Source organism: Rhinoderma darwinii, chromosome 4 (genome assembly GCF_050947455.1).
Source record: "Rhinoderma darwinii isolate aRhiDar2 chromosome 4, aRhiDar2.hap1, whole genome shotgun sequence".
NCBI classification, from domain to species: domain Eukaryota; kingdom Metazoa; phylum Chordata; class Amphibia; order Anura; family Rhinodermatidae; genus Rhinoderma; species Rhinoderma darwinii.
Window position 1 is genome coordinate 379,976,554 of NC_134690.1, and position 20,600 is coordinate 379,997,153.

General features: G+C 42.5%; 1 protein-coding gene across 1 annotated transcript in view; it reads right to left on the bottom strand.

The window, feature by feature from the left end:
• Nucleotides 1-19,747, bottom strand: part of TTC7A (tetratricopeptide repeat domain 7A) — a 293,419-nt gene extending 273,672 nt beyond the window's left edge. The window contains exons 1-2 of the mRNA XM_075863204.1: nt 19,536-19,747; nt 2,470-2,633 (exon numbers count right to left, since the gene is read on the bottom strand). Coding sequence (XP_075719319.1) covers nt 2,470-2,633; nt 19,536-19,665 — 294 coding nt within the window. The 5' untranslated portion in view covers nt 19,666-19,747. The remainder of the gene's footprint in view (nt 1-2,469; nt 2,634-19,535) is intronic.
• Between the last annotated feature and the right edge of the window lie 853 nt (nt 19,748-20,600).

Below are 20,600 nucleotides of genomic sequence, written 5' to 3' on the forward strand. Positions count from 1 at the left end.
CCTAACTACAGATCAAGGGAAACTGGAGTAGCAGGTTACGGGGTGCCTCCACTGTCAAAGGGAGACTCGGAGGTGAGGGGCACTTTCCGTGAGAAGGCAAAGCACCGAGACACCAAGGAAAGGAAGAAAGACTAAGAGGACAAAGTGATAGGGATCATTGCCTTTCAATTCTCAACATGTTACTAATAGTGGTCATGGTGGAGTGGGCCCATGGTTACTTGTTGTGCCCCTACATGGGATTATTGTAATGATTTTAGGGCGGCATGTGGGAGGGTCAGTGTTATGATGTTAGGAAAGGAATGGAGACAAGTAGGCAGCCACAGACAGATAAGAAATAGTGTCCCTCAGCACGTCTAGGTGCCAAATCACTGCAAAGTCCCATGACCTCCTACACAAACTGATGATGATATATCGGTACACGCAAGCTGCCTCTGATAGGAACCATGTTTAAACCCTTTCTAAAAAGCAACAGACTTGCACCCACGTAGTCTGACTATTAATACATGCTGTAAAACCTCAGCCTACTCACCATACATGAGCTTTCATTTACCTTGGCCTAGTGCAGGAAAGGATAAGTTACTCAAAGAAAATGTACGAGAAAAAAAATAAACACTGTGTCTGGTTAAAAACTCCTATCCATAAGAATGTATTAGAGGGAGTCCCATGTTCAGTCCTCCTCTAGTCGACCAGGCGAATGCGTGGATTATTCAGAAGGCCAATTGCTTTCGATGGGCACCCTGGAAATAAGGACCAGCTTGTTGTATGTCCAGGTGATTACAACTAATCTTAGGGGCTTCTACTAGTAGGACCCCCTCAATCAGATAGTCGTCAGAGGCCACTTCTAACAAATAGCGGTTGTCCAAATCATTTCTAGAAGAGTCATATCCTCCTTAACCTTGTGTGAAATGGACACTAGTAACCAGGCTTTCTGTCCCATGAAAATATCAACATAGTTACAAACAGTACCGATTTTTGTGGGACTTTTCCATGAAACTGATGGCCAGACAGGTAGCATTTACTCTAGCATGGCAAAAGGTGTGTTTCTTGGTGTTTTGGGGCATTCGCAGGCAATGCTCTGGGGCTCCCATGGTGGCATCAGAAGATGGCTATGTTCACATCTGCGTTCAGTATTTCCGTTGCTCTGCTCCATTATAGGAGCCGAGTGACGAAAATACCAGACACACCGGTTCCATTGCACTACGGACACCACCGACGGCCAACAGAACCCATTGACTTTAATAAGTTCTGTCGAGTTTCCGTCGGGGTGTCTGTGGCTTTATTGGAATCAATAGCATGCTGTGCTATTGTTTCCGGTAATTTCGACCAGATCTGTACCTAATGGAGCCTCCAACGCATATGTGGACGAGGCCTAACACTTCTGTGCATGGACTGCCTGTCAAATGACCTCCACTTTTTTTAATGTGTTCTTTTATGTGGAGGTCACATGACGTTAAGTTAATACACAGCATTCGTATCTTGATGCTACCATGGCAACCCCAGAGCAAGCACAATACTTAAATTATTGGAGATAACAAAAAGGGAAGTAACAAAAGATAGAAGATAAAATTAGGTATATAATACACACTATTCTTCATATAATGAATTTACCCCTGGAACTTGTCGTTGCAATTTTTTAAGGTCCAATAATGCAAGAAATGTGATGAAACCATTCAGTCAGCAGAGTAAATGACTTTGGGGCATAAGTATCATCACGTCATACTAAAAGGGCCTGTTCATATCAGCGTTGGTTTCCGTTCATGGGTTCCATTGCAGCTTTCAGTCGGAGGAACCTGTGAACGGAAAGGCAAACAGAAACCATAGCTTCCGTTTGCATTAATTACCATTGATTTCAATGGTAATGCTTCCGTTGCAAATGGTTTCCGTTCATCTCCGTTCTGTAAGGTTTAATATTTTTTTTTTCGCGGAAGCAATAGCGTAGAAACAGAAACTTTATGGAACGGATACAAACGGAAACCATTTTCAACGGAAGCATTACATTTGAAATCATTGGTAATGCAAACGGAAGTATTGGTTTCCGTTTGAATTTCGGTTCATGGGTTCTTTTAACGGAAAGCTGCAACGGAACCCATGAACGGAAACCAAAGCTGATGTGAACAGGCCCTAAATTGTAGGAATGCACAATGCAACTTGAATGACATATTTACATTTCTACACAGTATATTATGAAATTGTAAATTTTACAAATGTCATGTCTTACACGGTCAGACTACGCCCTATGGCCTGAATCATGTCCTCCTCAATAATACACTCCCCCTCAACAAGTCGTAGAAAACAGAACAACTAAGAAAAGTTTGCAGCCGGAGCATTCACTAACACCTCTCCTGGCAGAGCTTGCAGAAATTTGGACGAAATGATGACAGGACACATTGAAGAATATTAAACAATTTAGGTAAAAATAGGCACAACCCACCCTAGTAAAATCACAGGTTTACAGTGAAACAAACTTACTGGTAATTTGCCTCTGTGTAGAATGCCTGTTAGATATTTCTTGGCTTGATGAAGTTTTGGATCCTTGCTTTCCATTAATGGAATGGAGTATTTGAGTTTGGCAACGTTGTCCCTTAAAGAGAGCTCCAGCAGAGCCTCAGCGAGCAGCAGGTTCGTAAAGTCATCTGTAAGACAAGAGTTAAGGCAGACGTCAAAAAAAAAATTGAATTCCCTTATAAAGAAGGATCTGATCCCGGAACATTACAACTAACTGACTTCACACACGGTCCATAAAAGAAAACAAAAAAAGTCATTTGAGCAAATTAGAAAGTTAAAGAGGTGCTTTATTCTGTTAATCTGTAAGCGAGCACTTCCTCCTAACGGTGCAAATGTTCCTTGTCAAGCTACTGACTTCAACCTGGCAGGGTCAGTTCACACGGAGCGTAAATACTGCGGATTTTCCACAATGGATCTAGTTGCAGAAAATCTGCAGCATAATACAGTAGCAGTAAATTGGATGAGATTTCAATAAATCTCCTCCACCCGCTGCATAAATGTGAAGAGAAAAAATCCCGCTCAGAAATTGACATGCTGTATTTTAATCTGCAGCATGTCAATTGTATCTGCGTAATTGCTGCTTATTTATTGTGGGATTTCCCCATTGAATTCAATGGGAGGTAAAAACCCACAACAAATAGCAGATGTCGTTTCATCCCATGTGACCGCTGCAGCCTGTGATTGGGAAACGTCATCCCAGGGCTCCAGCGCATTATGACATCAGGATGTCGAGGGAGGCGTGGCCATGGTAAGTATTCATTTTATTTTTCTGAGCAGTTATACGCAGCGGACATTCCGGATGAAAAACTGCACCAAAATTCCGTGCGGCGCATACGCTGTGTGCTTTTACGCAGCGTTTCCGCCCTGTGTGAACGTACCCTAAGGCCTCCTTCACACACACTTTTTTTTCGGCATTTTAAAACGCATGTAAAAAACACCAGAGATTTCAAGTCCCAATTCCTCTGTGTTTAATAATAATTATCCACTGTACCGAGGGTCGTGAAGGTATACACTACCGTTCAAAAGTTTGGGGTCACCCAGACAATTTTGTGTTTTCCATGAAAACTCACACTTATATTTATCAAATGAGTTGCAAAATGACTAGAAAATATAGTCAAGACATTGACAAGGTTAGAAATAATGATTTTTATTTGAAATAATAATTTTCTCCTTCAAACTTTGCTTTCGTCTTGGAATGCTCCATTTGCAGCAATTACAGCATTGCAGACCTTTGGCATTCTAGCTGTTAATTTGCTGAGGTAATCGGGAGAAATTTCACCCCATGCTTCCAGAAGACCCTCCCACAAGTTGGATTGGCTTGATGGGCACTTCTTGCGTACCATACGGTCAATCTGCTCCCAAAACAGCTCTATGGGGTTGAGATCTGGTGACTGCGCTGGCCACTCCATTACAGATAGAATACCAGCTGCCTGCTTCTTCCCTAAATAGTTCTTGCATAATTTGGAGGTGTGCTTTGGGTCATTGTCCTGTTGTAGGATGAAATTGGCTCCAATCAAGCTCTGTCCACAGGGTATGGCATGGCGTTGCAAAATGGAGTGATAGCCTTCCTTATTCAAAATCCCTTTTACCTTGTACAAATCTCCCACTTTACCAGCACCAAAGCAACCCCAGACCATCACATTACCTCCACCATGCTTGACAGATGGCGTCAGGCACTCTTCCAGCATCTTTTCAGTTGTTCTGCATCTCACAAATGTTCTTCTGTGTGATCCAAACACCTCAAACTTTATTTCGTCTGTCCAGAACACTTTTTTCCAATCTTCCTCTGTCCAATGTCTGTGTGCTTTTGCCCATATTAATCTTTTCCTTTTATTAGCCAGTCTCAGATATGGCTTTTTCTTTGCCACTCTGCCCTGAAGGCCAGCATCCCGGAGTCGCCTCTTCACTGTAGATGTTGTTACTGGCATTTTGCGGGTACTATTTAATGAAGCTGCCAGTTGAGGACCTGTGAGGCGTCTATTTCTCAAACTAGAGACTCTAATGTACTTGTCTTGTTGCTCAGTTGTGCAGCGGGGCCTCCCACTTCTCTTTCTACTTTGGTTAGAGCCTGTGTGTGCTGTCCTCTGAAGGGAGTAGTACACACCGTTGTAGGAAATCTTCAGTTCCTTGCCAATTTCTCGCATGGAATAGCCTTCATTTCTAAGAACAAGAATAGACTGTCGAGTGGCTGTTTTCTAGCCATTTTGAGAGTTTAATCGAACCCACAAATGTAATGCTCCAGATTCTCAACTAGCTCAAAGGAAGGTCAGTTTTATAGCTCCTCTAAACAGCAAAACTGTTAACAGCGGTGCTAACATAATTCCACAAGGGTTTTCAAGTGTTTTCTAATCATCCATTAGCCTTCTAACACAGTTAGCAAACACAATGTACCATTAGAACACTGGAGTGATGGTTGCTGGAAATGGGCCTCTATACACCTATGTAGATATTGCATTAAAAAACAGACATTTGCCGCTAGAATAGTGATTTAGCACATTAACAATGTATAGAGTGTATTTCTGATTAATTTAATGTTATCTTCATTGAAAAAAACTGTGCTTTTCTTTCAAAAATAAGGACATTTCTAAGTGACCCTAAACTTTTCAACGGTAGCGTATGTTTAAACAATTTTAATCTAAGTAGGCTCATGATTGACTAAAGAAGATGTCAATCAAGTATGCCTTTAAAGGACGCCAGAATCAGACCAATCCCGCCCCTAGAAGAAGCTGACTGACGTCAGCGAAATGTATGTCAGGACGAACCCGGCAATAGATTCGGGACAGATAAATTCAGGGAAAGCTCAGAGTATTAATTGCTGCACCAGAAGCACTGCAGTGGGGAGACCATCTCTCCTCCAGCAGCGAATAACTGTGGCCATACATTAGAATCGCGTTTGTGCTATCCGCTGAGCGAATACGTTTTTAAACACTAAAAAATTATTGAAACTTGTAGCTCGGCGTATACATAGACTATAATGGGTCAAACGGAGACCAAAATAGCATCCGTTTGGTCTGTTTGTCATGGTTTACGTCGGGATACTGTTTTTTGAAAGTACTGAAAAGCGTAGTCTGCTACGCTATTCTGGACTTCAAAAAAAGATATTCGCAACGTGACGTTTTTTTAGCATTGATCTCAATGGACAACGTATCAAACCGAATGCTATACGTTTGTATCTGTTTACATACAGTAAATCTATCTATTTTTTGTTTTGTTTTTTCTATCAGTGTTCACGTTAAAAAAAAAAGTATACTTTTTTTTAGGTAAAAAACATACAGAAACCTATACCGACGAATGAGTATACGCTAAACGTACACGCTATAAAAAACACAGACGTAAACAGAAAATGGTACACGTTTTTACACGTTTTCAATACTCCACGTTTTTATAAAGAAAACGTATACGCTTGGCGGATAGCAGAAACGCAATGTGAATGGGGCCTTACGCCCTGTTCACTTGGCATAACTTTTGCGGTGGAATCCACCGCGGATTCCACTGCAAAGTCCCGCCTCTCATTCATTTCAATAGGAGTCAGACGCTTCTTTTTCCCGCTAGCTGATTCTTTCAGCTAGCGGGAAAAAGAAGCGTCCTGCCCAATCTTCGGGCGGATTCCGCCCAAACCCCCATTGAAGTCAATGTGAGGAAGAATAATTCCTCGGCGCATTTTGCGGCGGGATCTGCCATGCAAGATCCGCCATGTGAACTGACCCTTAATGTTGTACAGAGAGGGGGACACGGATACCATACAGAGTGTACGCTCTCACAGATAGCACTAAGCGATTCATGTGTGAAACTATTTGCTACATTTTGCTGGTGCAGGTTTCAATAGCAACACATGTAACACAAACTTTGTATCATCAAACAGAAACTTGTTACTCCACTACAAGAGACAGTGCACCATACTATTAAAACACAAAAGGATATGAACAAGATGATATTTGTACAAGCTCTGTTTTTTTTTATGTTAAAGGGTAACGAAACGTTCCACAAACTTCTCACGTCATAGTAGCATGTCAGAAGTTTTGATCGCTGGGGGTCTGAGCACTGAGACCGTCACCAATCGCTAATTGCGCTATTGTTTCCGGTAAAACTACGGACACCCTGACGAAATCTCGACGGAACCCATTAAAGTCAAAAGGTCCTGTCGGGCAGCCATGGTGCCCTTATTTGGATGGCTGGCATGTAATGCTACTGCAGGGGTCATATGCAGCTGGAGGGGTAGATGTGATTGCCAGGGGTGGGGAAGTGGGATCTACAGAAAACAGCTGATCGACAGGGGACAACCCCTTTAAGGAGATAAGTACAAAAGGATAAGCTTTTAGTAAGTTTTTCATTTTTTTCAAGTATAGAGCTAAAATGACAGGAAATGTTACTATTATATTTAATTGGACATAAAAATAAGATAATAAATATTGGTTTATACATTCAGCAGAGGGCCCTTATATGAAAAAAAACAAATGGGGGAAATTTATTAACCAAATTTCACCATAAAAATGGAGCACATAGAGGGATATAGGACCATTTTCCTCAATAAATAAATTACCAGGTCTAATATTTTTGACTCATTTGCTTGATTTAGTTCTCTTTATCTACTTTTAGGACTTGTATAAAAATCTGATGTAGGTTTAGGTCAAATATACGCCGAAATATAAAAAATTCGGAAGGGTTCACAAACTTTCAAGCACTATAGTATTTGCACCAAATGTATTATGCCAAGTGAACCATTTTAATACATTTGGTCCAATTTGTGCAAAAGAGGGAACATTGCTGCTACCATTTTACTGCTGCTCCATTCTGTATGATCAGAAGAATAGGCTGCCATTTCAAAGCTGCTCCATTCTGTAGGATTAGGGTATGTTCACACGGCCTATTTACGGATGTAATTCAGGCGTTTTACGCCTCAAATAACGCCTGAAAAGAATGCTCTATTACACCTACAAACATCTGGCCATTGCTTTCAATGGGTTTTACGGTGTTCTGTTCCGATGAGCCTTAATTTTACGCATCACTGTCAAAAGACGGCGCGTAAAATTAAGCCCGCGTCAAAGAAGTGCATGTCACTTCTTGGGACGTAATTGGAGCCATTTTTTATTGACTCCATTGAAAAACAGCTCCAATTACGTCCGTAATGGACGCCGCGCAAAACGCGTGCACTTGTAAAAGCTTCTGAAATTCAGGAGCTGTTTTCGCCTGAAAACAGCTCCATAATTTCAGACACATTTTGCGTTGCCGTGTGAACATACCCTTAGAAGAATAGGCTGCCATTTGACTGCTGCTCCATTCTGTAGGATCAGAAGAATAGGCTGCCATTTGACTGCTGCTCCATTCTGTATGATCAGAAGAATAGGCTGCCATTTGACTGCTGCTCCATTCTGTATGATCAGAAGAATAGGCTGCCATTTGACTGCTGCTCCATTCTGTATGATCAGAAGAATAGGCTGCCATTTCAAAACTGCTCCATTCAAACACATAAGGGGAAGCAAGATAGATCTCTGCAACCTCAACTGCCTAATCCTTCCCAATCCCTTGCCCCTGTGGTGGGCCACCTTGAGTTTAGATGGTAATGCTGCCTATTCAATGACACTCCTCAGTTTTCTGTGTTTTTTATATTTGGAGCTATCCAACCTGTCCTTAAAATCTGCTCTAGCTCTCTGGTTTTAGAATTATGTACTTTGTACCCAAAAAGCGGCAACAAAAACAAACTTTGCAATCTGTGAAATGCAAAAGTAATAAAATAAAAACAGTCAAAAATACCAGGAGATAACACAAAGAATGTCATTCGATGGGCCCTTACCTGGCAAAATAGGAGTTAAGAAGGGCAGGGCGTTTCAGAGTAATGAACTGATCACCGCTCGTGTAAATATCCAAAGTTCACTCAACCTAGTCACTGTTTATATTGCAAATTTAATGCTGCCATTGGATCAAGGGTGAAATATATCAACTGATGTCAATGGACTGTTTACACACTTTAAAATCCCAAGCAAAAGCGTGGAAAATCCCCCTTCATTGGTCGCTGTGAGGGATTTGTGAAGAAAATTAAAACTTTTTTGAGAATTTTGGTCTGAATCTTTCCCATGACAGCTCTACACACGAATCACTCCTTCACAGGCCGCGGATTCATTCATCAGACTGTTATTACTGCTCTCCCTGTACGTGCAAAAATATTTCCACAGCAGTTCCCAGTTTATCCACAGCTTCCAAATGTAAAACATGTGAACTCACTCCGTCTGCTTTCCTCAAAGAAAAAATAAGAAAAAAATAGGACTCAGCCAAGAGATGTTTATACCTCGAGAAGCCTGGAAAAATCGACGAGTCTCATGTTTTCCATAGTAAGTACTGCACAGCTACTGGGACTATAATCGGTGAAACTAACATGTACGTCCTAAAGAAAATGTGAAAAATCCCCTTAAGGCCATGTTTACACGGCATATGTTTAAGCTGAAAAATACGAGACTGATTTTTAGAGAAAACAGTCTCTGAATTCAGGCGTTTTTGGAGCTGATTTTACATTTTTTAGTGTATTTATCTGTATTTCGGAGCCTAATATGAGCGTTTTACGCTCCGAAATACGCTTGAAAAAATGCTAGGTGAACATGGCCTTAGGATACTCGCCCGATTATCCGCACCAACTCTTGCTTATTCTGTTGCAGATTTTTGGGCGGATGTACCGCTGTGGAAAACAGTCGGAAAAAAAGACTATACTCCCATATACTCCCTGTGATTGGCTGAAGTGGTAATCACAGGAGGCCGGCTGTACAAAGAACAGGTCAGGGACCATTTCCTGTGGCTGCGCCGGGGGAGGTGAGTATAGTCATTTTTGTACTTGCGGATTTGGCTGCGGATATGCAGCTAATCCGCAGCAAAATCTGAAATAATTGGTATTTGTTGCGAATTTTGACTGCAACAAATCTACGGTGATACCACAACATGAATTGACATGATGCAGATTTAAAAATCCACACTGCAAGTCAATTTACGCAAGTATTCAGAGCTGATTTTTTCCGCAGCATGGGGATGAGTTTGGTTCAAATCTCATCCACTTTGCTGCTACTGTAAATGCTGCGTTTTTCCCACGCGGCCTAACCGCCTGGTGTGGACTTACCCTAAGTTGTTAAAAATTCTATCTAGCTGCTTTCGGGAAAGAAGGGAGACAAAACAATAAGGCTGCCATTAAAACTCTCATAAAAGGTGTCACCCAGCTTTCCCAGAATCCTAAATGGCAATCATTTCTACCTATACAGCAATATGGGATTGGAGGTGTATCATTGCAAAATACGGCCTCATGTACAGAGCTTCTGTGACGGCACATAATAGTCCCTACAGTTCCGAACTACAGAGCCAGAGGCATTCTAATTGCCTGCATATGGCACCATAATACGAAAACCATAATACAGCATCCGATAGAACATGGCAGTATTTTTTCTCATGGGATCCATCGAAGATTGTACAGAGGTGTAAAATGGCCTCATGCACGCGGATGTCATTTCACAGGGAGGGCTTTTTCTGTTGGATTCCAAACCTGGAGAACCATTCGGCGGCACACTCTCCGCATTAGGCCTTAGACAAATGTGCCATTCATAAGACTGGGAAAGCTGGGTGACAAAACCCTGTGGGAGCTGTAATGGTGGCATATTGGTTGCCACTCAGCTCTTCCAGAAACTAATAGAAGTAAAAAATGGGTAAACATTGGAATTATCTTTTAGAAAAAAAAGGTTTTATCTACACAGACTGCGTGCTTCCACATGTTACATAGTCACTGCCAGATTTACAATGTAGGTGCCCCTAGGCAAGTACGTGAAGTCCAATGGGTGGAGATGTTACCATGTGCCCATTCACTGAAATACTCTTGGCACTGATACCCAGATCTTTTCTAGATATATTCATCACTCCAACCGGAATTTTCCACCCACCAACACAGACTTCTACAGAGCTCATCACATCTACTGTTCTACTGAGATATAAAAGATACATAGTGCCCTAAAAAGGCTTCTGAAAGTGGCAACGTCATGAGACATTTGACGCTTTTATTACGCGTGTTTAATGCCTTTATGGGGTTAAACCAGAGTATACGCAGAGTGGCCACTCTACAGCCCAAGGCCAAATGCACACAATGCCCCTTACATGTTGATTTGGCGCGCAGATTTTCCTGCAGCAAATCCGCAGCATAAAGCCGGGTTCCCACGTAGCGTAAACACTGTGGAATTTCCGCAAGAAATTCTGCGTGGAAATTCCACAGCATTTACAGTAGCAGCAAAGTGGATGAGATTTTGAAGATCTCATGCCCACGCTGCGGAAAAAAAATTCAGCTAGAACATTAATAAATTGACCTGCAGTGCGGAATGTAAATCCACAGGATGTCAATTTATGCTGCGTTTTCGTTGCTATTCTGTTGCGAATTTTCCCTATTGAATTCAATGGGGATGGAAAACCCACAACAGAAAGCCAAGAATTGCGTCTTTTGCAGCGGAATCACGGCGATTATGCTGGAAAAATCGCAACTCCCAAAAAAAATAATTCATACTTACCCAGTTCTCCCTGCTTCTTCCTCCAGTCCGGCCTCCTGGGATGACGTTTCATCCCATGTGACTGCTGCAGCCAATCACAGGCTGCACCGGTTACATGGGCTGTAGCGTCATCCAGAGAGGCCGGACAGGATGGGAAAGGAGGGACGCATCACCATGACAACGGCCGTGTTAAGTATGAACATTTTCTTTTTGTTATTTCTACGCTGCTTTCCGCAGCGGAAATTCCGCCTGAAAAACCGCAACGGTGTTTCGGACGGAATGTGCTGCAGGTTCCAAGTCGGATACGCTGCATCGTTTTTATACAGCGTATCAAACCCGTGGAAGCCCGGCCTTATACAGTATGTAGATGAGATCCCAAGTAATCTCATCTACACGTAGAAGAATATTTCCACACGTAAATTGACCTGCGGTGTGTATTTTAAAATCTGCAGCATGTCAATTTAGCTTGCGTTTCCGTTTCAGAATTGTATCTGACAAGTTTATAAAAAAACGCACTATAAGCCACAGCATAAAATCTGCACTTGTTTCCACATCAAAATGTAAAACGTATAAAAAACACACTATTGAGTGCAGCCTTTACCTGCAGAATTACTTACGTTTATCTGCGGTTGTACTTTTTGCACCGAATTATGAAACGTGTGCGTGTAGCCTAAGTCCTCATGCACACAATCGTATTGGTTTTTGTCTGCAAAACCACGTGTCCGTTGCGATCCGTCGGACCGGAAAAAAAAAACTTCTTGTGCATCCGTGTGTCATCCGGACTCAAGGATCCACAACAATTCACCAGTATTAGTGAATCCGCAAATCTAGACCGTAAAATGACGTGTCCTGCGCTTTTGCGGTCTGGATTGCGGCCCCCACACCGATCCATGTAAACCACGGTCGTGTGCATGGGGCCATAGAAAAGAATGGGTTCGCCATTTATCCGAACAAATGTAGATACATTGTGAAAAAAAAGGAACGTTTTTACCGCTCAACGGCACTGCAAAGTGAGTCCAACGTGTAGTTTATATAAACAAGAGTTTCAGTGGGTAGCGACAGACAATCCACGAACTAGTGTAAGTATAGATGGCACCGATGGTACTAGTAGTTCCACATGTATGCAGTCGATAAATCGACGTCTTCCAATCTGGAAAGAACCTATGTCACCAGTAGGGAAAGAAGGAGAACAATAGTGCAATACCGTACAACACAATGTTCGTCACGCAAGTTTTATTGCATACTTACAAAACAGGACAAGTATTCAAGCTCATAAGATAAAAAACATGTGCGTGCCGCTGTAATGATGGGGGTAGGGAAACAGACAAGTGAGCCCTAATCTAACCGCCACTCAGTCCCTGCCTACTTGCAACGACCCGCCCTAGGCGACGGCGTACAACTGGGCGACGGTCCCTACACTCAATAAGTGAACGACAGACAAACAGACAAGGGAACACAGAACCTAAGGGAAACGGGGCAGTTGCCCACGGCAACACCGTGAGCAACAAGAGTAGTAAACGAGCCGAGTCAAACCAGGAGTGTACGAGGTGCCAAACGCAGAGCAGGAGAGTAGTGAACAAGCCAGGGTCAATATGAAGCAGGGACAAATAGTACAAGAAGCTGCAGCAGGGCCAGGAAACCAACAGAGAAGAATCACAAGCAAAGAGGAACAGGAAAGGCAGGTATAAATAGACAGAGGGCGGGAGCTAGCTCCGTCTGGCCAGGCTGCGATAGGCTCTCCCACTACTACTGCTACTGTTTGTACATGGAGTTCAGAGGGGTCAGTCACATGACAAAGAGTCGAATCGTCATCAATGAAGACATTAAATGCGGCTGTGTCAGGATTTGCCTTAGCCTGCCATCCTGAGTGGTGGAAGATGGAGTCAGTCTCACAGACCTAGAAGCAGGTGCAGACTGATTACCTATGGGCGTTGATAAAGAAGCTGTGCCTGGCAAATCCTTTGCAGCCGCATTTAATGTCTTCATTGATGACGATTCGACTCTTTGTCATGTGACTGACCCCTCTGAACTCCATGTACAAACAGTAGCAGTAGTACAGCGAGTCCATGGAGTACAGCGGGATCGGTCACATGACAAAGAGTCGAATCGTCATCAAAGAAGGCTGTGCAACTAGAATTCCGGTCTCCCGACAGCGCTTTAAAAATCTATAAAAATCTCTGAATCAGCGTGACGGGGGACCGGAATGTATATTAGGCAGTGTACTCACATACTGCAGTACCGTATAACCCCTTTAAATATATAAGCTCTGCCTTGTTGCTACAAAGAATGAATGAAGTTAAGAAAAAACATTATATAAAATCTCCATTACTGCACGTTAACGTTTTTTTACTATCATATTCCTGTGTAAAGTCTCCCTATGACAAGATTTTCTGTCATTTCAGCCTTGTCACAGTCACACTGTATAATTCCATCATCCACATCAATGTCCACATACTAATAGCTTGAACAGCATTATGTCAATATGTTTCTTTTGCTGTATTGTTTTATGTTTCATCTTCAGTGTCCTTTTTATCAACCTTTCTACGCTAGTTTTCTGTTGTAGAAAAGTCGCAAAAGGGCCCAAAATGTGCAATTTGTGTTGCATGGCTTCGGTGGCCGTGGCTTCTCAAAAGGTAGGATTTGTGTTGCATGGCTTCCAAACGGGACAATTTTTTTTTCATAATTGACACCACAAAACTGGCGTAAATTACAGTGGAATGGAGCTGGCGTATATTTCACTCTGTGTGGCATAGCAAGGTAGAGGCCCATGCCAGGTCTCGTGCCGCGCCCCTTCATCAGACTATCCCCCATCAGAAAAATAAATAAAAAAGTATGCTCACCTCACCGCTCCTCTTTTTTTCCTCCGGGTCACCTCAGCATGCTGCGGCTCATACAAGGTCCTGACGTCGGGCAGCGTCAGTACATTATATATAATGAAGCATGCTGAGGGGACCCGGAAGGAAGAAGAGGAGCGGTGACGTAAGAATACTTCTTTTTTATTTAATGTCCGATAGGAAGGAGGGAATGGATGGCGCAAGGCTACAGTTCGCCTCCTAATAAATGTGTCGCATCTTACTCAAAATGTCTTTATATTTACACTGGTGTATGAAACGCCAGTCCTAATAATCCCTCACTATATTGTAGTGATAAGAACTGATTGAATACTTTTGCCGATACTCCAGATTGCTTTGGCACTAACACATCATGCACACGACTGTTTCCATTTTGCGGGACCGCAAAACAAGGATCCTAGTGGCTTCCGTGTGCTGTCTGTTTATTTTGCGAAACCATACACTACGGACAAGAATAAGACCTGTTCTATCATTTGCGGAACGGACACACAGATCTGCAAAAAAAACAAAAACGGCTAAGTGCATGGCCCCACCCATAGAAGTGAATGGTTGAGTATGCTATCCGCAAAAAAATATATAGGACACTGAAGAAAACTATGGTCGTGAGGAAGAGCCCTTATATTTCTCGGACTACTCGTTACGCTCAGACTGGTCAGTTTATGAGATTTTGGCAACATCTAAAAAGAGTATCTATAATAAATCAGACAATAAAATGTCTGGTGACATGCCATAAAGTAAACAAATAAAACTTATATGTATATTATAAAGCTGTCACCTCAATGTTCTGTTATATATCCATTTTATTAGGATGAAAATCTATCCAGGGGAATTAAAGTTAAAGCAATAGTAGACTGAATAGTGATAGTCGGCCTTGACATTTTATTTATATACTGCAGTATATAAATAGGGGTCAAAGGGGTCGTCCCTTCAGGGACACATGCCACATGCCCTGTTAGGATAAATGTTGAGAGTCACTAGAAAAAGAAGCTCCTGCTCTTGACAACCCCATATGTTACAATTAAAGGGGGAAATATAATATTCAGTTTTCCATGGCATTGTCAGATGATTGCTAGGGGATTCAGTAGCCAGATCCGTGGCGATCAGCTGATTACCAGGGAAGGCCTTTGATTTGAGGAGAGATTGACCTAATTAGACTACCACTTTAAGGGTATGTTCACAAAGAGGAATTTTGCAGGCGGATTCCGCCACCCATTCATTTCAATGGGAGTCGGACACTTCTTTTTCCAGCTATCTGATCATTTCAGCTAACGGGCAAAAGAAGCGTCCTGCTCGATCTTCGGCTGATTCCTGCCTGAACCTACCATTCATGTAAATCGGAGGGAGAAATCCATCCTACCATCGGCAGGATTAGTTCCGCGGCGGATTTTGCGGCAGGAGCCGCTACGCAAAATCCACCGAGTGAGCTAACCCTAAGACTAAGCATAGCTCATATTGAAGAATATGACACAGACAGCACAGAGAGGATGATGGACAAACACCAGTCCCCAGTGCTGAAACATGTAGGGCCAGGCAAAGCAGAAAATGAAGGGACAACTGAAGAAGAGGTGTCTCCACCTTCCTGCAATGTTTCATTAAGGGCTATGCAAACCATCTCTTTAGTGCCACCTATTGGAGGCAGCGTCCCTGTAAATCAATGTCCGACCCATAAAAGAGTCTTGAAACACGACTATGGATATCAAGGTTCTTTTATGGGTCGGACATTGACTTAGAGGGAAGCTACCTCCAATAGGTGGCACTAGAGAAGTGGTTTACCTTCTCCGGGAGGAGAGCATAGTCCTTAAATGGACACTAACTTTTCAAACAACCTATGCTAATCTAATAGTATACTTGATATAAATCAACTCTGTAATTTACTTACTGTTAAAAATTTAGCCACTAGGTGTCTCCCTTCCTGTAATCTGCTGTCCACCCATGGTGTCAATCAAAATCCGTTCCTAGTTACAGAGCAGAATTGAAGGACTGTAGAAAGTGGTGGGATGTCTCTTCACTGCCTACCCATACAAGTCTATGGTCAGGGGAGGAGGAGAGGAAGGAGCAGAGAGAAAAAAAAACAACAGACACACTGCCCATAGAAGTCTATGGAGAGGGGAGGGGGTAGGAGGAAAAAGGAGCAGGAGAAGAGAGACACAGACACAAACACATAGCCAAAACAAGGAGAAGGGAGGAGGGAGCATGAGCAGAGTAAGAAGAATGCACACAAACATGCTGCAACTTCCTGGTAAGTGTTATATCTCACCCCAGTGCTGGATTCCCAGCTACACTGCTCATTATTGCTGTATAATGTCCTTCATGCTGCTGCAACTTCTATATATGTGATAGATAGCGATAGGAGAGCAGGATTCTCCTCTTTTATGTCTGCAGTGTAAAGAAGACATGATAGCCATTACAGTAGTGATAGAGCCTACAGAGGGGAAAACTACTAAAAATGCAGAATACAAGGGATATAATGGCCAGATAAAGTGTTATTCCTTATGTACACACATATGACAACTTATTCTGAAAGGTCATCTGAAAAGTTAGGTACGCTATAAGTACAGTACAGTATTACTGCTCTGTACAACCTCTGAGTATGCCTCTTATTTCATACAGAGGCAAACGGAGGTGCATGTTCCATCAGACGGCGTAATTTGGAGGTATTTTTTTAGGGAGTAATGTGTCCTTAATATGGCACTGTATGGTGGCACAATACGGTTGCGCATGCTTCTGTTTGCCTCCATGCACACAGCTCTGCCATGTGTGAAATATTGAGAAGGTGATCCATGCTATCATTAAAGGTGAAGCTCAGAAGAAATGACTTCCATTGTGTCTGAAGCTTGAAGAGTTATTGAGACATGTTTGATTAAAGTAAAACAAACAGACTCTGGTGCCGGCAGCTGGTAATGCCAGTCTGAGAGGAAGCTGGTAGAAGCCAGGTAAACAGGGCTGAAGCAGACACCAGCAGGAAATACCTGCTTAGAAGTATTGAAATATCACACTATTTATTGCAAAAATATATATGTTTATCAATGAAAATAATTCCTTTTTCCATTTAAATGTACGTCCTTCTTTGGTGAGCCTACACTAATATAGTAGTGCGCTGCACAAATAGCCATTCCCTACTATACATTATATATGTATTTTCAGAATTTATGAGCAGGAAACATTTTGATACTAGAACAGAGAATCTGTAGGTAGATCAAATTCACCATACTTTGGCGTGGTTCCCCTCTCATTCCTAGTCCTCAGCATTGCTCCCCGCTCATTCCTAGTCCCCAGCATGCCCCCCCCCCTCTTATTCCTAGGCCCGAGTATGGCTCCCCTCTAAATCTTGTTACCCAGCATGGTTCTTCTGCTTGGGCTCCAGCATGGCTCTCCCTCTCATTCCTAATCCCCAGCATGCCTTTAACTCTCATTCCTAATCCCAAGCATGGCTTTCTCTCTCATTCCTAATCCCCAGCATGGCTCTCCCTCTCATTCCTAATACCCAGCATGGCTTTCCCTCATTCCTAATGCCAAGCATTACTCTCCCTCTCATTCCTAATTTCCAGGATGGCTCTCCCTCTCATTCCTAATCCCCAGCATGGCTCCCCTCTCATTAATAATCCCCAGCATGGCTCCCCTCTCATTTTTATACAGTACAGTATACCAGCATGTCTCCCCTCATTCTTAGATCCCAGTCAGGTTCCACTCTGCATATCCCCCCTCACTATTATTCTTGACACTCCAGATGCAGTCTGCAGGCTCCTTTGCTGAGAAATACTACAAGCTGCTAGGTGCAACATGACGCTTGCAGCCTCCTCGCCTTCTATGACAGCCTCCCTCCTCCTCTCTTCTTTCCTATGATGCGCCGTGGTGCTGGAAATGCTCCTCCTCGTCCCTCTAATCTAGTGATGCGGGCTGCATCCACATCCAGATAATTTACAGCGCATGTAAGTCCAAGTTGCGGTTTTTCAAAGGAGTTCCCACTGAACAATTTGCTCAAAAAAGCTGTCCTTGGTCAGAATAGTGTGGTCTGCTTGTAGAGGGGAAGCTTTAAGAGACTGTAATAGTGGGGAAAATCGGTCATAACACAATTCTGTCTGGACGGGGGTCGTCTTAACGGGTGGTCTTCTGGGGATGTTTCACAGTACTTATATTACCTGGAGCATCTTTTCCCAGAACGGTTACCAGTTGGGAGGTGTCCCTAAACAGACTGACCATGTCCAATCAGTGCTGAAAGAGTAAGACTATGTAGGAACACACCTCTTTGACAAGAAGGAATGGTAACACCCAGTTGATAATTTATTAATAAATTTCTAGGAGGAATAACAGAGGAATGGCAAAACGGAGAGAATTGTTATTTTATGGGGAATACAAGTATTTACTAAAACAGACATGTCAGGAAAGGTGACAGGTAAGGGTTGTGTCTGTTGACAAGCTGTTGACAGGTTCCATTAGCAACCGGCAGAAATCTGATGCGCAGCTCGCTGGCTATAATACAGACTTGAGATCGGTACATAATAAGTAAAGCAATATGTTTAGAAAGTTTTACAACTTTTTGAGTATTTTATTGATATTTAATGTTCCAATAATGAACACATAACAGAATACTCATTAGACCTTTATGTCTACACCGGTGAAATGATACAGTGGGTAAACATCTGTCCCGCTCTGTAGTCATTCTGCTCAGTATAAATGACACCCATCATTTTCAGGAAGTTACTCAGGGTCCTGCTGAAGATGCTGTCAGTCCTGTATAATAACCTCCTTGTGCTTAACGGGTGGTCTTCTGGGGATGTTTCACAGTACTTATATTACCTGGAGCATCTTTTCCCAGAACGGTTACCAGTTGGGAGGTGTCCCTAAACAGACTGACCATGTCCAATCAGTGCTGAAAGAGTAAGACTATGTAGGAACACACCTCTTTGACAAGAAGGAATGGTAACACCCAGTTGATAATTTATTAATAAATTTCTAGGAGGAATAACAGAGGAATGGCAAAACGGAGAGAATTGTTATTTTATGGGGAATACAAGTATTTACTAAAACAGACATGTCAGGAAAGGTGACAGGTAAGGGTTGTGTCTGTTGACAAGCTGTTGACAGGTTCCATTAGCAACCAGCAGAAATCTGATGCGCAGCTCGCTGGCTATAATACAGACTTGAGATCGGTACATAATAAGTAAAGCAATATGTTTAGAAAGTTTTACAACTTTTTGAGTATTTTATTGATATTTAATGTTCCAATAATGAACACATAACAGAATACTCATTAGACCTTTATGTCTACACCGGTGAAATGATACAGTGGGTAAACATCTGTCCCGCTCTGTAGTCATTCTGCTCAGTATAAATGACACCCATCATTTTCAGGAAGTTACTCAGGGTCCTGCTGAAGATGCTGTCAGTCCTGTATAATAACCTCCTTGTGCTGATTTACACCTCCTTCAACTTCCTGTATTGCATCTGAGCTCAGATATTTACACAATCATGTCATGGAAGTGGCTGTGTTATTATTATGCCAAGTCACCTGCTCCCATGTAACTCACCTTGAGACTGGAATCTTTTATTGCACTTACAAAACCTGCCTGACTCCTTACAACACTGATCACACTACAACTCCCAGTGCAGGAGGATAAGAGTTGTAGTATAGACTCACTAGTTGGTGCACCATCCGTTTATATGAATTGCCACTCACCACTGTTGTCCTGGACCTTGGGTGCTAGCTGCCTGACCAGAACTTGAATCTTCTCCCATTGGCATTCAGCCCGGCAGCGCTCAATCTCCGCCTCCAGCTTCAGGTGAGACTGGGACAGCCGAGAAGCCATAATATGTCATTACACAGTGTAGGGAATCCCGGGTCCGTGTAGCAGATCACACGCGGGTGACAACTGTGCCTCCTGTGCAACAACTCTCAGCCCGCAGCTGCTCACTCCTCCCACTCTGGTCCACAGCGCCGGCTGATTGGCTGCTAACGCTGTGAGACGAGCGCTGATTGGTCAGCGCTTATTTCCTTGGCCAGACACCTTGTAGTTGTAAGTGTGGCTGATCTGTGTCACCGTGCAGAGTTCTTACTGTATATGAATCACATGTCAACGTATAGAAACCAAGAATATAATGATAGATAGACTGGCAGAAGAACCAAGCTTCCTGTACCACAAGACCAACCATGTACAGGTATACAAGGGTAGATAGATAGATAGATAGATAGATAGATAGATAGATAGATAGATAGATAGATAGATAGATAGATAGATAGATAGATAGATAGATAGATAGATAGATAGATAGATAGATAGATAGATAGATAGATAGATAGATAGATAGAGATGTGAGAGATAGATAGATAGATAGATAGATAGATAGATAGATAGATAGATAGATAGATAGATAGATAGATAGATAGATAGATAGATGGATGGATGGATGGATGGATGGATGGATGGATAGGTAGGTAGGTAGGTAGGTAGGTAGGTAGGTAGGTAGGTAGGTAGATAGATAGATAGATAGATAGATAGATAGATAGATAGATAGATAGATAGATAGATACAAAGAGATATATAAAAAATAAATATGAAACAGATGAACATACATGTATAGATAGCAAATTGTGGCAGGTGGGCTCTCACAATTTGATCAAAATGTGCGCTAAGAACCTCACTATTGTAAGTAGATTTAGCAGCAATGCATATTTATTTCTTTTTAGTGTTTAGGTGCCATTGGTGTTTGCAGAGTGCTGTCACCATTTTTGGATATTTCTATT